At 38.2% G+C, this 14,501-nt stretch overlaps 1 protein-coding gene across 2 annotated transcripts in view; it reads right to left on the bottom strand.

Annotated features, from left to right (window-relative positions):
• Window positions 1-14,501, bottom strand: part of GABBR2 (gamma-aminobutyric acid type B receptor subunit 2) — a 418,186-nt gene that overhangs the window by 397,136 nt on the left and 6,549 nt on the right. Inside the window, exon 1 of one of the 2 annotated variants that reach the window (XM_060774638.2) lies at window positions 6,207-6,587. The exons of the other annotated variant lie outside the window; for it this stretch is intronic. Coding sequence (XP_060630621.2) covers window positions 6,207-6,458 — 252 coding nt within the window. The 5' untranslated portion in view covers window positions 6,459-6,587. Of the gene's footprint in view, window positions 1-6,206; window positions 6,588-14,501 lie in introns of those variants that run through there. 2 annotated transcript variants of the gene reach the window in all.

Here is a 14,501-nt window from a genome sequence, read left to right as displayed (position 1 = left end):
ACACTTGGAGGACCATCATCCTCAGACTACGAGGGATCGCCTAAATAAGTAAGTACTCTTAACGAAAGGTTGGGCAGTTTTGACGCAGCAGCACCAGAGAACACCAACCTTTCTTTGCATGACCTCATGCTTTCTAGTAGAGCAGACATCAAAAAAGTTATTTCAGAGAATGGATATGTTGCAAAGGGAAGTTTCTGGCCTAACAACTACTACTGGAGCTTTGGTATGTCTGGCTAAGCTTGGGATTCTGGCTGCAGCACCTCCAGGAAATTGCCCTAGCCTAGAACATAAGGGCATTATTGGACCAGCAGATTGCCAAGCTGACTATATATGGCAGGGTGGACTCAGATATTTCAGTTCAAAGCAGATACTGTGGGTTATTCTGCCTTGACATTCTGGGTTATATGGTTGTATAGAAGGACCCTGAGTCCACACTGCCAGATAATCCAGTTCAATGTGGATTTTATACAGCTGTGTGGAAAGGGTCATATTGTAGGAATGCCACCTGGAGCTACACACCTAATCGCCCAAATTTTCTGAAAAATCTTGGGGTAAAAAGCAATGGGTTTTTAAAAATGGATTAAAGCCCAAAGCAACAAACTGCAAACTAACGGACACCTTCTGTCAGAATCAGAGCCCTAATGAGATGAGTACATTTTTTTAGTTCATGTAGGCAAGCTCTTAGTGTCCTGTTGATAAACTAATCATCTGAAGCTTTCATAGTCGATAAAATTCAGAAGACAAGATCATATGCATGTATATAGGGACAAAGCTTCGATTGCAATGCATACATGTGAATATACAGCAACATAAATAATAATTGCTCAATGTCAACCTTCCCATTGTTTGCAGCTATTTCAAAATATTTTGGCTACCTTTCAATGTAATAATTTATGCCAGGCACTGAGCCAATGAAATAAAAAACATGTTTTGAAACCTTTTAATATACCAAATATTATGACAACTTTTATATGATGTAAAATATATTGTGATCAATGACCACAATGACAGATATACACTTCTATGTTTTGAACTAGCCTTAGGCTTTCCCAATAATAAGTTTTGTTTTTCTTTAGATTGTGAGCACCCAAATAAAAATAGCTATTTCTTGAAATGACTCATTAGGTGAGTAGGCTGGGTGCTACCAGTACATTCAAGTGCTCAAGGAAAACTTTTCTATTTTCTTAGTGCTAAATGTAGAAGGAGAGGAAATGGTACTGAAAACTAGACAGTGTGCTACACTCACTCAAACTATTTGATAAGAATATTTTTGTGTTTATGGATTAACAGTCCTGGTAATATATATACTAACATTCAAAATACATAAAGCTATGGCTGAGCTTCCTCCTTTTTTCAAAAGATTTTATCCTTGAGGATGTATTTTTGTGCATACAGGTCACTCTTGTAAACTGACAAAGCACGTACACTTTCTGTTTGCAACTTAATCCTAACTGGATTTACTTAGAATTGTTTGCTACTAAAATCCTTGCTTCGAGATTGTACATGTTGAAGATGGCAGGATATCATTTGATCCTATGTCTATTTACTATATTTACTCTAAAGCATTAACTGGAGCTGGATGTATTGCCCTTAAGTAAAATTGATCATTTCTATATAAACACTTACTAAACAATGTTACGGATGTTTTGATAAGCAGGACTCCCTTGCAACATTTACATTGCTAGATGACAGGAAGGGAACTTCTGGTCCTCTATAAAATTTTGATCTTTGGTTTCCACAAATTCCTTACCATTGGCCATGCTGGATAGGGCTGGTGGGAAGTTTGTGGACGAAAACATCAATTAATATTTTTGAAATTACAACCTTCTTCAAACCTCCTCTAGTAATTTGTTTATCTATAATCCTGTTGCTTACCTATTGTACATATGTTCTGATATGCAGCTTTCTTTCCTTGCTCTATGTTTTTTCCTGAGAAGTTGTGGGAGGGACTGCAGACCATGTGATCCACTCTGGAACCTGCACAGACTCTATCAGACTTCTTTTAGACTTTGGGAATGCTCAGATTGCAGACTTTTAAACACTTGCCTACTGTTTATTCTAAGGGAGACGTTGTGACAGGATGGCACATAGAAACAATCTCAAACATATCTGTAACTGACTGATAAGTTATGTACCTGTGTATGCCGAACACATGAAGATTGTGAGTAAACCAAATATGTCATTTTTACCGAAGTCTACTTAATTTGTCCCATGAATGCATAAGATAAAGCAAGCTGTTTTATGGGAGAGTAGATATATTTTTGTACACTGAAAAACACTTCTGAAGAACTGCTATTTTTATGGATTGGCATATTCTCTGTTTCCTAACAGTTCAGAGACAACAAGTTATTCAGTCTAACAACTGACGCCAATTGCGTTGCATAATTACATTTGGTTGTACACCACTTGAAAAGCCTCTACTAAAACAGGTTTTTGGCTCTTCCCTAAAATGCTATAAATGCCATTTTCTAAAAGGTCATGCTTTTCTAAAGTAATCCTCTGCTATTCCACTGTATCAGCTGTTTCTAAAATACATCGGTTTTTCTCTCTACTACCACTTTAACCCCTTTACCATAACCTTAATTTAATTGCTGCAAACTGAGCTCAAAATGAAAAAAAGTTTGCACTCAATTCATTCAGCAGGGGGAAAGAATAGGGCAGACTTGTGCCCTTCCCAGTATGTTCAGGGAAAAACAAACTGTTTCAGCCTCATCTAGCTTGCGTGTCATTGATGCTTTTAGCCTCTTGATCACATTCTCATGTTTCCTAGACATACGTGTTTCAGTTTAAAACTGTGAAATAGCCAGCTGTCCTGAATTAAATCAAATATACTGTGAACAAGGCCATTAATGCGGCACCAATAGATGCAGCCACCCTGGAAAATACATGAGGTCTGACTTTTTCACTACAAAGAAAAATAAATCTCATAGGGTTTGTGTTTCTTTTTCATTGCTTTTGACTAGGACACGTTTAAAGTAACACCTCTAAAATAAAAAAAGTTTATGAACTCTTTGTAGGGCAAGTGATGTTTTACTCCAGCAGTTATGTCCTAACAGTATCTTTCTTACTGTTTCTATAGTTTCAAATAGCAATAATCATGGAGCACAACATGTTCTCTCAACAAATTGGAAGAGTTTATTCTTTGTTCTTTGTTCATTCTTTTCTTTATAGGAATAGCCAATTTAGGAATAGCTTGTTAAGCTAAAAGGTTTCCATGAACCTCATGTCAGCACCTTGGCACACAGAATACAATAAACATGCCTACATTCTAAAAATGAAGATTAACTAACATAATTTTTCACATTTAATATAAGCATAAATTAAGCTGCAGCTTCCTGCTGCCCAGTGTTCAGAAAGAGAAGACTAGAGAAAACACAAGAGATTTATTATTATGCTTTATAATCCAATAAAGACTCTGATGATGAACAAGGTTGACAATTGTTCATTAACCTTAAATCAAATCTAGGTAAACCGTTTCCAAAGATATGCTAATCTCCAAGTTGAATGAATACAACATTATTATATACCATTGTAAAACTTTGACAGTTGTTGCTAATCATGTTTGGTTACTGTGTGAGTTCTCCATTCAAATTTTACAATGCAAAGGAGAAACAATTCTTCCTATCAAGAAAATCTGAGAGGATATTCCTAAGAATAAAAACAAAGAGAAAATTCAGCTAATTCTATCGTGCCCATGTCCCTCGTTCAGAAGGCAAATCCAGGGAGACTGAGAAATGTCAGTCTAAAGCTCTTAAGTGACAAGTACCTGTGACAGCTGACACACAAGCTTAGAAGAGAAGGCCAGTCGACATATAAGCAAAGAATAGACTGTGCTTATTGTAAAGAAGTGGATTTTGAATCGTCCATCTGCTGGGAACCTTTCCTGCCAAGGAAAAGATCCCTTGAGCAGTTATCACAGAATAGAGAATGCTGCAGAGGATTTGTGGGGATTTTTCTAAATGCAAGTTTTTCATTTTGGGGAGCCGATAAAGTGTTCCTCAGTTTAGACGGTCAGCAGTAGCAAACTAACTTCACTGAATGCCATTTATCTTTCCAGCAAAGAGTCTGGGGATTTGAATGAAGGAGAACTCTTAGTTCACCCAAGGACATAGGGAGGCCCATCAAGTCTAGCAATGCTACATGAACTGGACATGCTTTCTATAATGCTTTCCAGGACACTTCACAGTGCAAAACAAAAACAAAAACCACACAGCAACCCCAAAGCAAGTGGCTATTTTGTATTTATATTTTGATATAGTCTTCTTTTTCTACTAGTACTACTATTCTACTACCAAACCCATAATCTGGCTAGTGACCAAACCCAATATCCTCCAGTCATCCTAGAAGAACAATCATATAATTTCAGGAGAGCAACAGCTTGACTGTAACTTCCATCATGTTTACTTCGGAATACCAAAATCTCCTTCTTTTAAACTGCTCCCCCTTTCCTTATGAGCATCGTTTGCCCAGAGGTAAGTGGGGAGAGGAAGCAAATTTTTCAATTAGGAATTGTGATGTACTCTATAGCTACCTTCACAACTCAACTTTAGTTTTGTTTTCTACAAGCCCAAGTCTGTCATGCACTAGTCCCATGTTACCTGACTATAGCAAGCATTCCAGGTAACATCCTGTCCTGGTCCTCTAACCTGAAATTCTTTTATTGGATGTGCTAAGGATTTATTTATTTATTTATTTATTTATTTACTTCATTTATATACCGCTTTTCTCAGCCCTTAGGCGACTCAAAGCAGTTAACAACCGCAAAAATTCAATGCTAAACATCATAAAAACAATTAAGGGACAGTTAAAACAGTAGCATAATAAACAATTAAGCATCAATATAACAAATCATTAGTGTCTCATCAGTAGAATCAAAATCCAATCTCATCATCCGTTATTCCGTGTTCCTATGCTGGAAACTTTTGTGTGCTCCCCAAGAACACCACCATACTTATGTTAGACTTTAGACTCTACTTTTTAAAAAGCAATTCACTACAGTTAGTTTCAAAATCACCTACCACAAGCATAAAAGTAACTTTGTGCTTTCGTTGTTCAAAAATGACTAGAATGCATCCTCTGACCCATACTACAAAACATATGCTAGAGAAGTAAGACCCTAGTCATATCCTGTCACAATACAAACAAAGTAACCATTGGAAAGGAATTATATTTTTTGTCATTATGCTGGAAATGTAATCCAATTTGAGCTTTAGAAATGGCAAAACAAAATTAACTTCTTTCTCAAAAAATATGTTCTAGGATGCTTCACAATGAGTTCTGCCCTGGACAAAAATCTAGGCATGTTGTCTTGGAGGTTAAGTCCCACTAAGCTTCCTGGGGCTTAATCTCAAGTAGATACGCATACAACAGCAATCTTAACACACGAGCTTATGACACAATAACACCATCTTCCCCATCTAGGATGCCATTTTGGGAAAAGAGTGGGGAATCAACAGTCCCCCATACTTATGTGTCAGAACACACTTCTAAAATGGCATAATGAGTTAATTACATTGCTGTTTTTTTAAAAAAAATGATGGTGACAATAATAGCATCAGCTAATGCTTTGAAAAATACAGTTCCTACCCCCCTATTTGTCATATTAAGCATATTCAAGAGCAAATATTTGGAACAAGCAGTGAATTTTGCTCCCACCAATCTCATTGCCTCAAAACTGAGTAGTGCTTTCATTGCCACACATAAGGAATTCCTAGACACTTCTAACAAGTGAGGCACATGGAAATTTGCTTTTTGATTTAGTTGCTAGCATCTCTAATCAAAAGGCTTTCAGAAAGCAGTGTTGAGGGACCCTTCTGCTGACTCCTTGAGGAGTTTCTACTTTGGAGTAAACAATGGCATGCTAAATAGATCAGTGACCTGATTAAGTGTGATACCATTATATATACAGAAGTAGTGTGGCAAGCTGTGACACCACTGCTTTGAAACTTGCCCAAGATTGATGTTTCAAAGCAACTTAGTCTTACTTACTGCTCTAATCTACAAGAGGAATTAACAGAAAAGAAACAAGGGGCCCTGCTATTTATTTGACTTGTTGCATAATTCCTTTGTGTATGGAGAAAGGATAGGGTCCTGAGCCCTCAAAAATGAGCAAATGCAAGGGTTTGAGAAACCACAGACTCTCTAGATACTAGTTCACGAAAAGGTTTCAGAAAAAACATACTGTCAACAAATGCATTCGCATTTACCTGAGTGTCCTGAAATGATACTTGGAGTTCATAGTTCTTCAGTATCCATGAGTGCCTACGTAAATGTTGCAAAGCTATGCGAACGGCAGGTAGCACTCCTGCTGTTAGGTTATTGTTCTCCAGAAGGTGACTGACAGGTAGCAGTCCAAGAATAGAGAGGCGAGTCCGAGCAGGAGGTCGCTCTTCAGAATATCTGATCATTAGCAGCATGCAAATCCGGAAAATGCCCATCCTCCATTTCCAAGTAAACATCTTTCCCAGACTTTCCTTCTGACTTCCTTCCTCCCCTTGGAGCTTTCATCTCTAGAGCAAACAGGCCTCAGCTTGTCTGTCAGCCTGACATTTTGAAGTTGATACTTCCTTGGGCTGCTGTGTCCCTCTAAGAACGGAGCTAATTGTTATTAACGGATAAACTGCTCTCCAAGGCTGGATTTTCCAATTTGGACAGTAATCCTGCTCACAGCAGTGCTGCTGTGAATCAGTTCCTCACAAGAATAATTCTCAAGGCAAACTGTTCTGCCAAATCTAATTTTAAATATTTGTCATTTTGGACGTTTTGCTAGCAGAAATCATCACGCGCAGTTGACAAATTTATAAACAAATTAGAATAATAATTCTTCTGAAAACTGATCTGTCTGTTCATTGAAATGTTGATATATTAAAATAATCATTTCCAATGTTATTGCACACCAGCAGGCATGCAATGTTGTGTGGACAGTACTGATTTATGCACATCAAACTGCTGTTAAAACCTCCTTGGTTCAAACAGAAAAAAATTCAACATCAAATGAACACTGCAGCTCAGAGCTTAATCCTACTCTTTGCTTCTAGCAGGAAACATGGCAGCTCAACTGTGCAGAATCTTTACTGGATCAGGCTTCAGAATTGCTAACAGGGGAACCTTACAATTTATGTGACCACCATTCCTTTTGGTTGCTTTCCCCCACCCCAAAAAAATGGTGTAAGAAACTGCCTTACACAGTATCACAATATCAGGCTTTTGCATGTGAGGAAATCTGACATCTGTACTTCTCTGTATGAATGTAATACTGTTCCTTTCAGCAAAAAGATTATGAAAAATTCTTTGGATACATCACTACATACTATTTTTCCCATCAGGATACTTGCCTCAATAGATGGGAGATTTAAAGTTGCCTGGGAAACTCTACATTTGGTATATGCAGCTTTCATGCTGCTTGCTTTTACCAATTACCTCTTCTAGGTAACCAGCATTTAAAGTGTCTATTTCCATTTCATTTTTAGAATTTAATGGCTGAAATGTTATACACAGTTTCTGAGGAGTAAGATCCACTGAACTCAAGGGTGGCTGCTTCTAAATGGCCATATATGAGTGTACTGTTTGCAACAGACATCGGATAGAAAAGTGACAATAAATATGTAAAATAAAGTTATTTAGGTTGGATGATATGCAACTCAACTCACATTTAAACTCACACTTAAATACTGTGAGTAAAGAAGAAGCACCATTGAGCTCTATGGCTCATGTGTTCACTAACACATAAGGAGGACTTACTAACATACTACAGGCAGAGAGCTATCAACCCACTTAAACATGATGCCAACCAAATGGAATCTCATGTGGTCAAGAGTCTTTGAGTGGCTGTTTTGTTTTTGTTTTTACAAACTCACCTATAATAAACTGGAGAGTGGAAAATTGCTTCAGAGCATTTTTCAGAGCTATATTTTCCCTAGGTGGGAAAATAGACTTTTATAAAGCCATGGGTACAATATCTGTGAAATGGGACAATTACAAAGAACATCATATTACTGTAAAATAGAATTGATTCAATGTTACATTTCCACCAGCTCTTGCTATGGTTGATGCGTTAAGGCCACACAGATCTCACTGAATATTCTATACAGTATATTTGCCAAGAAAATCTCCTTCTAGATCTATGGAACAAAGTCATGCTTCAGGAGTAGTCTTCTGAGTTACCAAAACATCTCAAAATGTCAAGCATCAGGTAACATGACTTCCAAGGCATGAACTAGAATATCTTCCTTATCATGTAATCCAGTATAGCTATCTATCCATCTAGCTACCTATCTGGGAATCATCCTTATACTTTCATTTCCAAGACTATATTCATACAAATAACTCATCAAAATGCATGACTAGATGTCTGTGAGCAAACATACGGAAATGCTCCGATATGCAACACTATGCCCATAATGTTATTTAATATTTTTGTAACTCTCCCAATGATGTATTAAGTTTTCATAATATCTTAATCATGATCTGTACAGAAACCACTGCAATAATTAAGGTCTATTTCAATACAATCCATAATGCAATATTATTTGTAACTAAATGCACAATTCCACTTACCAAATGAATGTTATAAATTGTATACTGATAAATTAAACTTATTTCATTGAGTTGCTATTTATTTCCTTATTTTATTTAAGGTCTTCATAATTACAGTACTTTAGGACTGATAGTTTTTCTTATCATTAGTTAAGACATTCATAATTACAATACTTTAGGACTGATAATTTTTCTTCTTCTTCCCTTCCATGGCCAACAATACAATCATACAAATGCTCTAGATTGTGTTTAAAAGTTATACAATTTTAATAAATTAAAATTAAAAGTTGGCTTGAATCAACTCATCCATCATGACTTCAAATACAGCTATGGCACTAAAATATTGCCATACCTCATTATTTTATTCCATGTTATATATTTCATGTACAAGACTTTAAAGACCTTGGCAACAAATCCTGCAAAATTTTAGGCATGAGGTCAATTAGAGCTATTTGCATGTTGGATTGCAGAATTGGATTTGAGCTACCACCAAAACAGCCTTACTTTAGAGCAAATTAATTGCCCATCTAAGAAGAGAAAGAAGAACTATTATGTTCCTTCCTTCTTTTGCATGTTCCCCAAGCAAACGTCTATTTGAACTTTACTGGAGGGAAATGGATATGGACCCCACTGCTACACAGCAATGAATTACTTCTGCCAGCACTAGCCACCACTTGCCCCATTGCCTTAGACCAGTGGTTCCCAACCTTTGGCCTTCCAGTTGTTTTGGACTTCAGTTCCCAGAAATTCCTGGCAGTTTACCAGCTATCCGGTATTATGGGAGCTGAAGTCCAATACACCTGGAGGGCCAAAGGCTGGGAACCACTGCCTTAGACCAATGGAGCTGGCACTGAGCAAACTATCATAATATATTTTCTTGTTACCAAAGTTGCTGCAGGAGTAACCTAATGATCTATGAAAAGATCTTTGTGAACATAGTATTCGTATCAGTTCTATATTCAAAGTTGACTGCCAAATGTATTGTATAGTGGATGGCTCATAATGTCCTGACTGCTTTGTACTCTTGGACATGATGACTCATAAGCCCAGCACAAATTCTTTAAAATCAAGGCACACATTCTAATAATGAGACAAGTATTCACAACACTATGGACGGTGATCCAAAATTTGCCAAGCCACACACGTAGCCACCAGCGGATCCTGTTACAGTACTAAGAAGTGTTATTTATGTATTTATTTACCAAAAGAATACCAATGTTGATATCTGACAAAAAGAATGAACAGGCTGCTCCACTTCATGTATTTGCCATCATATCACTCTCTTAACCCAACCTTTCATTCTTTAGATCTAAAATAGTTTTTTTAATTGAACATAATTTGCCCTGCAAGATACTTCTCGTTATTGATGCCATCATAATATAAGGCTTCATCAATATTCTTTATTGACAGAAATCATTGTGTATCTTAAAAGAACTTAAACCAAAGTCAGTTAAGTAGCTTTTATTGTTGCAGTAACATTGGCAATATTTTAGGACCTATTTCTTCCTCCACAGTGCTAGGAACTCCAGTTTGCACTTACAGGCATGATAGCACTAGCACCATGGTCAGCTCACTTGCAGGTTTGTTTTTTTAAATGTTTAACATTTTCTAAATGGTTATAACTTTGGCATATTACCTCGTAGACCTGAATGATTTCAGACACAGGGCTCATCTTTGACCCAAGGCAGCAGCAAAGGACTTAAAACAGGGCTCAATCTTACCATGCCTTTTATTCCTTTTTTAAAAAATCATGTAGCAAGGTCTTCTGTCCCCACTCCATACACATGCACACAAACTTACTGGGGAGACAAATTCAGAGGACACACAAAAGTGAAAAATTTAGATGCATTCCACAAGAAAGTACAAACTGCACTGTGTATTTTATGAGCAAATGTTGTGGCTGTACCATACAGTTGGCTCTCCATATCCATGGATTCGGCAACCACAGATTTAACCATCCACAACTTGAATATATTCATTAAAAATCCTAAAAGTACAGGTTATTTTTACCATTTTATACAAGGCTCATCATAGCATATAATGCTTCTAGAGCAGGGGTCCTCAAATTAAGGCCCGGGGGCCAGATATAGCCCTCCAACATCATTTACCCAGCCCTCACTCAGGAGCAACCTAAGTCTGAAACGGCTTGAAAGCACACAACAACAACGCCAATCCTGTAAAAGAATGTGCCTGTAAAAGAGTGTTGCAGAGCTGGAAAAGCTGCAGCAAAGTCTAATCAAAATGAACAAGGTGTTGGAGCGCCTCCCCTATGCAGAAACATTGCAATGTTTGAGGCTGTCAGAAGTACTGTATAGACCAGGGGTCCTCAAACTAAGGCCCAGGAGCTGGATGTGGCCCTCCAAGATCATTTACCTGGCCCTCGCTCAGGGTCAACCTAAGTCTGAAATGTCTTGAAAGCACACAACAAGAACAACAACAGCAGCAATCCTATTTCATCAGCCAAAAGCAGGCCCACCCTTCCCATTGAAATACTTTTGAATAAATTTATATTTGTTAAAATTGTTCTTCATTTTAATTATTTTATTGTTTTTAAGTGTTTTTTGCACTACAAATAAGATATGTGCAGTGTGCATTAGTATTCATTCATGCTTTCTTCAAATTATAATCCAGCCCTCCAACAGTTTGAGGGACTGTGACCTGGCCCACTGTTTAAAAAGTTTGACGACCCCTGTTCTAGAGCATTCACAGATTTTGATACCCATGGGATGAGGGTGGAACCTAACCCAGAGGATACAAAGGGTCCGCTATAATGTGGTAACTACATCAATATTATCAATGCAAGTAAAACCATCTAGCCCAGACATGGGCAAACTTTGACCCTCCAGGTGTTTTGGACTTCCAACTCCCACAATTTCTAACAGCTGGTAGGTGGTTAGGAGCAGTGGGTAAAACCCCTGTGCCGGCGGAACTGAAGATCGACAGGTTATAAGTTTGAATCCGGGAAGATGACCTCCCTCTGTCAGCTCCAGCTCCTCATGAGGGGACATGAGAGAAGCCTCCCACAAGGATGGTCAAAACATCAAAACATCCAGACATCCCCTGGGCAATGTCCTTGCAGATGGCCAATTCTCTCACACCAGAAGCGACTTGAAGTTTCTCAAGTTGCTCCTGACACGATAAAAAATTTTTTTAATGTTTAACCAAAATATGGGAATTGCACAGGTATTGCTAGTAACAGCCCACATGAGCTACTAATGTTGTCAGTAGTTTTGGAACATAGCCCACTACTTGAAGCCCAATGGTGTAAAAGATTGTGAGTATCTCATGAAAATGTCATTAATCACAGCCTCCCACGGCATCTATAGATTATGAAATCAACATGCATGCATTAATCACATGAAACACTATATTTATAAACTAAACGGCTTGCCATTTCTTATATCATATAGAACAGGCATGGGCAAACTTGGACCCTCCAGATATTTTGGACTTCAACTCCCACAATTCCTAACAGCCTCAGGCTCTTTCCTTTTCCCCCACAGCAACTTAAGCGGCTGAGGGGGAAAAGGAAAGAGCCTGGGGCTGTTAGGAATTGTGGGAGTTGAAGTCCAAAATACTTGAAGGGCCCAAGTTTGCCCATGCCTGATATAGAAAAAGTTCCATCTAAAGTAGCTTTAGAGAGTACAGATATCAACATCTCTCTATAAACTCGTGCTCTGTTTAATACACAGAATACACATTTCCTTTTTTCCTGAACCTCTATATAACATGTGACTTGTACATTTTCCCTATTAATGATATCAGTTTAACATCAGCAAATGGGTGAAATATTATGTTAACAAGCATGAGACTACTCCAAAGATCAAAGTCTGCCTCGGCTTACATTATTTCTTCTTCCAGTTAAATGTTTAAAGGATTGTTACTCAACCTTCACACTCTGATTGAGATAAGGAAATCCATACAAAGAAGCATCTTTGACATATTGATCTCTTCATCTGGACTGAGAACTGCAAGTGGATTTGCATCCAGATGCAAACGTCAAGCATCGTTATGGACCTCACTTCTAAGGATATTGGTGCACATTTAGAGGCTCGTCCCATACAAATAGCCTCCTACAACTATACTCAACTAAAACCAATACAAGCAACAAGATAAAGGATTTTCTTAAATATACAAGAGCACAAATTCTACTAATCTAGAATACCATTATCTGAGGCTTGATCCAGACCACTCTGTTATTCTGCTTATCACAGTAATGATTGGGGAGCCACTGGTGGCACATTGAGTTAAACCCCTGTGCCAGCAGGACCAAAGACCAACAGGTCACAGGTTCGAATCTGGGGAGAGCATAGATGAGCTCCCTCTATCAGCTCCAGCTCCCCATGTGGGGACATGAGAGAAGCCTCCCACAAGGATGTTAAAACATCAAAAACACCTGGGTGTTCCCTGGGCAACGTCCTTGCAGATGGCCAATTCTCTCACACCAGAAGCAACTTGCAGTTTCTCAAGTCGCTCCTGACACAACCCAAAAAAGAAATGACTGGAATATATGTAAATTGAATTCATTACAAAAGACATTTAGCTGAAGGTGAGGTTAGATGAGATGTGAAACTTCTGTCCGAAGTGTCTGTGATGGTCTATTCCAAGCTTGGGCAAACGTCGGCCCTCCAGGTGCTTTGGACTTCAACTACCACAATTCCTAACAGCCTGCCAGCAGTTAGGAATTGTGGGAATTGAATTTCAAACCACCTGGAGGGCCAAAGTTTGCCCATGCCTGGTCTATTCACACAGCCATGATGCCGTAGTTATCTATTTTGGACATACAGAAATCACTTTGCCAACCAGAGTTTTCAAAAATCTGTTTTATGTCATCATGTAAATGTACAAATATAAATACTTGAATATAACCCTAAACACTATTAAAGTAAATTTGGGTTTTTTTCCTGGTCTGCCATGTGAAACAAAGAACTGCACCCATTTTCTCCTCATGATCACAATCTTCTTTCTTAGGTGCATCTACACTGTAGAATTAATGCCATTTGACATCACTTTAACTGCCTTGGCTTAATGCTATGGGAATCAGAGAGTTGCAGTTTTGTGAGGCACCAACCCTATTTAGCAGACAAGGCTAAATAGGCCACGTGAAACTATAACTTGTATAGTTTATATACTCAGTTTTATCATATCTTATGTTTATTTACTCTATTGTTATAAGTGCCTTATTTTAACTTACTACATAGAGTGCAATCAAGTCTTATCAAGCCTTGTTGTGATATGGCCTAAGGGCAAGTCAATAAAATTACTACTACAACTTCTATAGGGTAGATTTATCCTGAAACATAGTTTATAATGAATAAAGTGATCTCATGGCAAATACTCAAATATAATATTGAATAAAAACAAGATGCACTTCCACCCCTCCCTTCAGTGAAGCTTCCCAGAGCTGGGTTGCTGTGAGTTTTCTGGACTGTCTGGCCATGTTCCAGAAGCATTCTCTCCTGACGTTTCACCCACATCTATGACAGGCATCCCAAGAGGCTAAGAGGTCTGTTGGAAACTAGGCAAGTGGGATTTATATATCTGTGGAATGTCCAGGGTGGGAGAAAGAACTCTTGTCTGTTTGAGATAGGTGTGAATGTTTCAATTGGCTACCTTGATTAGAATTTGATAGCCTAGCAGTTTCATGACATAACTTCTTACTGCCTGGGGAAATCCTTTGTTGGGGGATGATTCGCTGGCCCTGATTTTTTCTTGCCTGGAATTCCCCTGTTTTTGAGTGTTGTTCTTTATTTACTGTTATGATTTTAGAGGTTTTTTAATACTGGTACACCTACCTCAAACAGACAAGAGGATGCTTTGTGTGCTTGAGGCAAGTGTGAATGTTGCAATTGGCCACCTTGATTAGCATTGAATGGCTTTTCAACTTCAAAGCCTGGCTGCTTCCTGCCTGGGCAGACAAGAGTTCTTTCTCCCACCCTGGACATTTCAGATATATAAACCCCTCT

Source organism: Anolis sagrei, chromosome 4, assembly GCF_037176765.1.
Source record: "Anolis sagrei isolate rAnoSag1 chromosome 4, rAnoSag1.mat, whole genome shotgun sequence".
Taxonomy (NCBI): Eukaryota; Metazoa; Chordata; class Lepidosauria; order Squamata; family Dactyloidae; genus Anolis; species Anolis sagrei.
The sequence above is the reverse complement of the archived record's forward strand: the minus strand, read 5'-3'. Positions and strand labels throughout refer to the sequence as shown.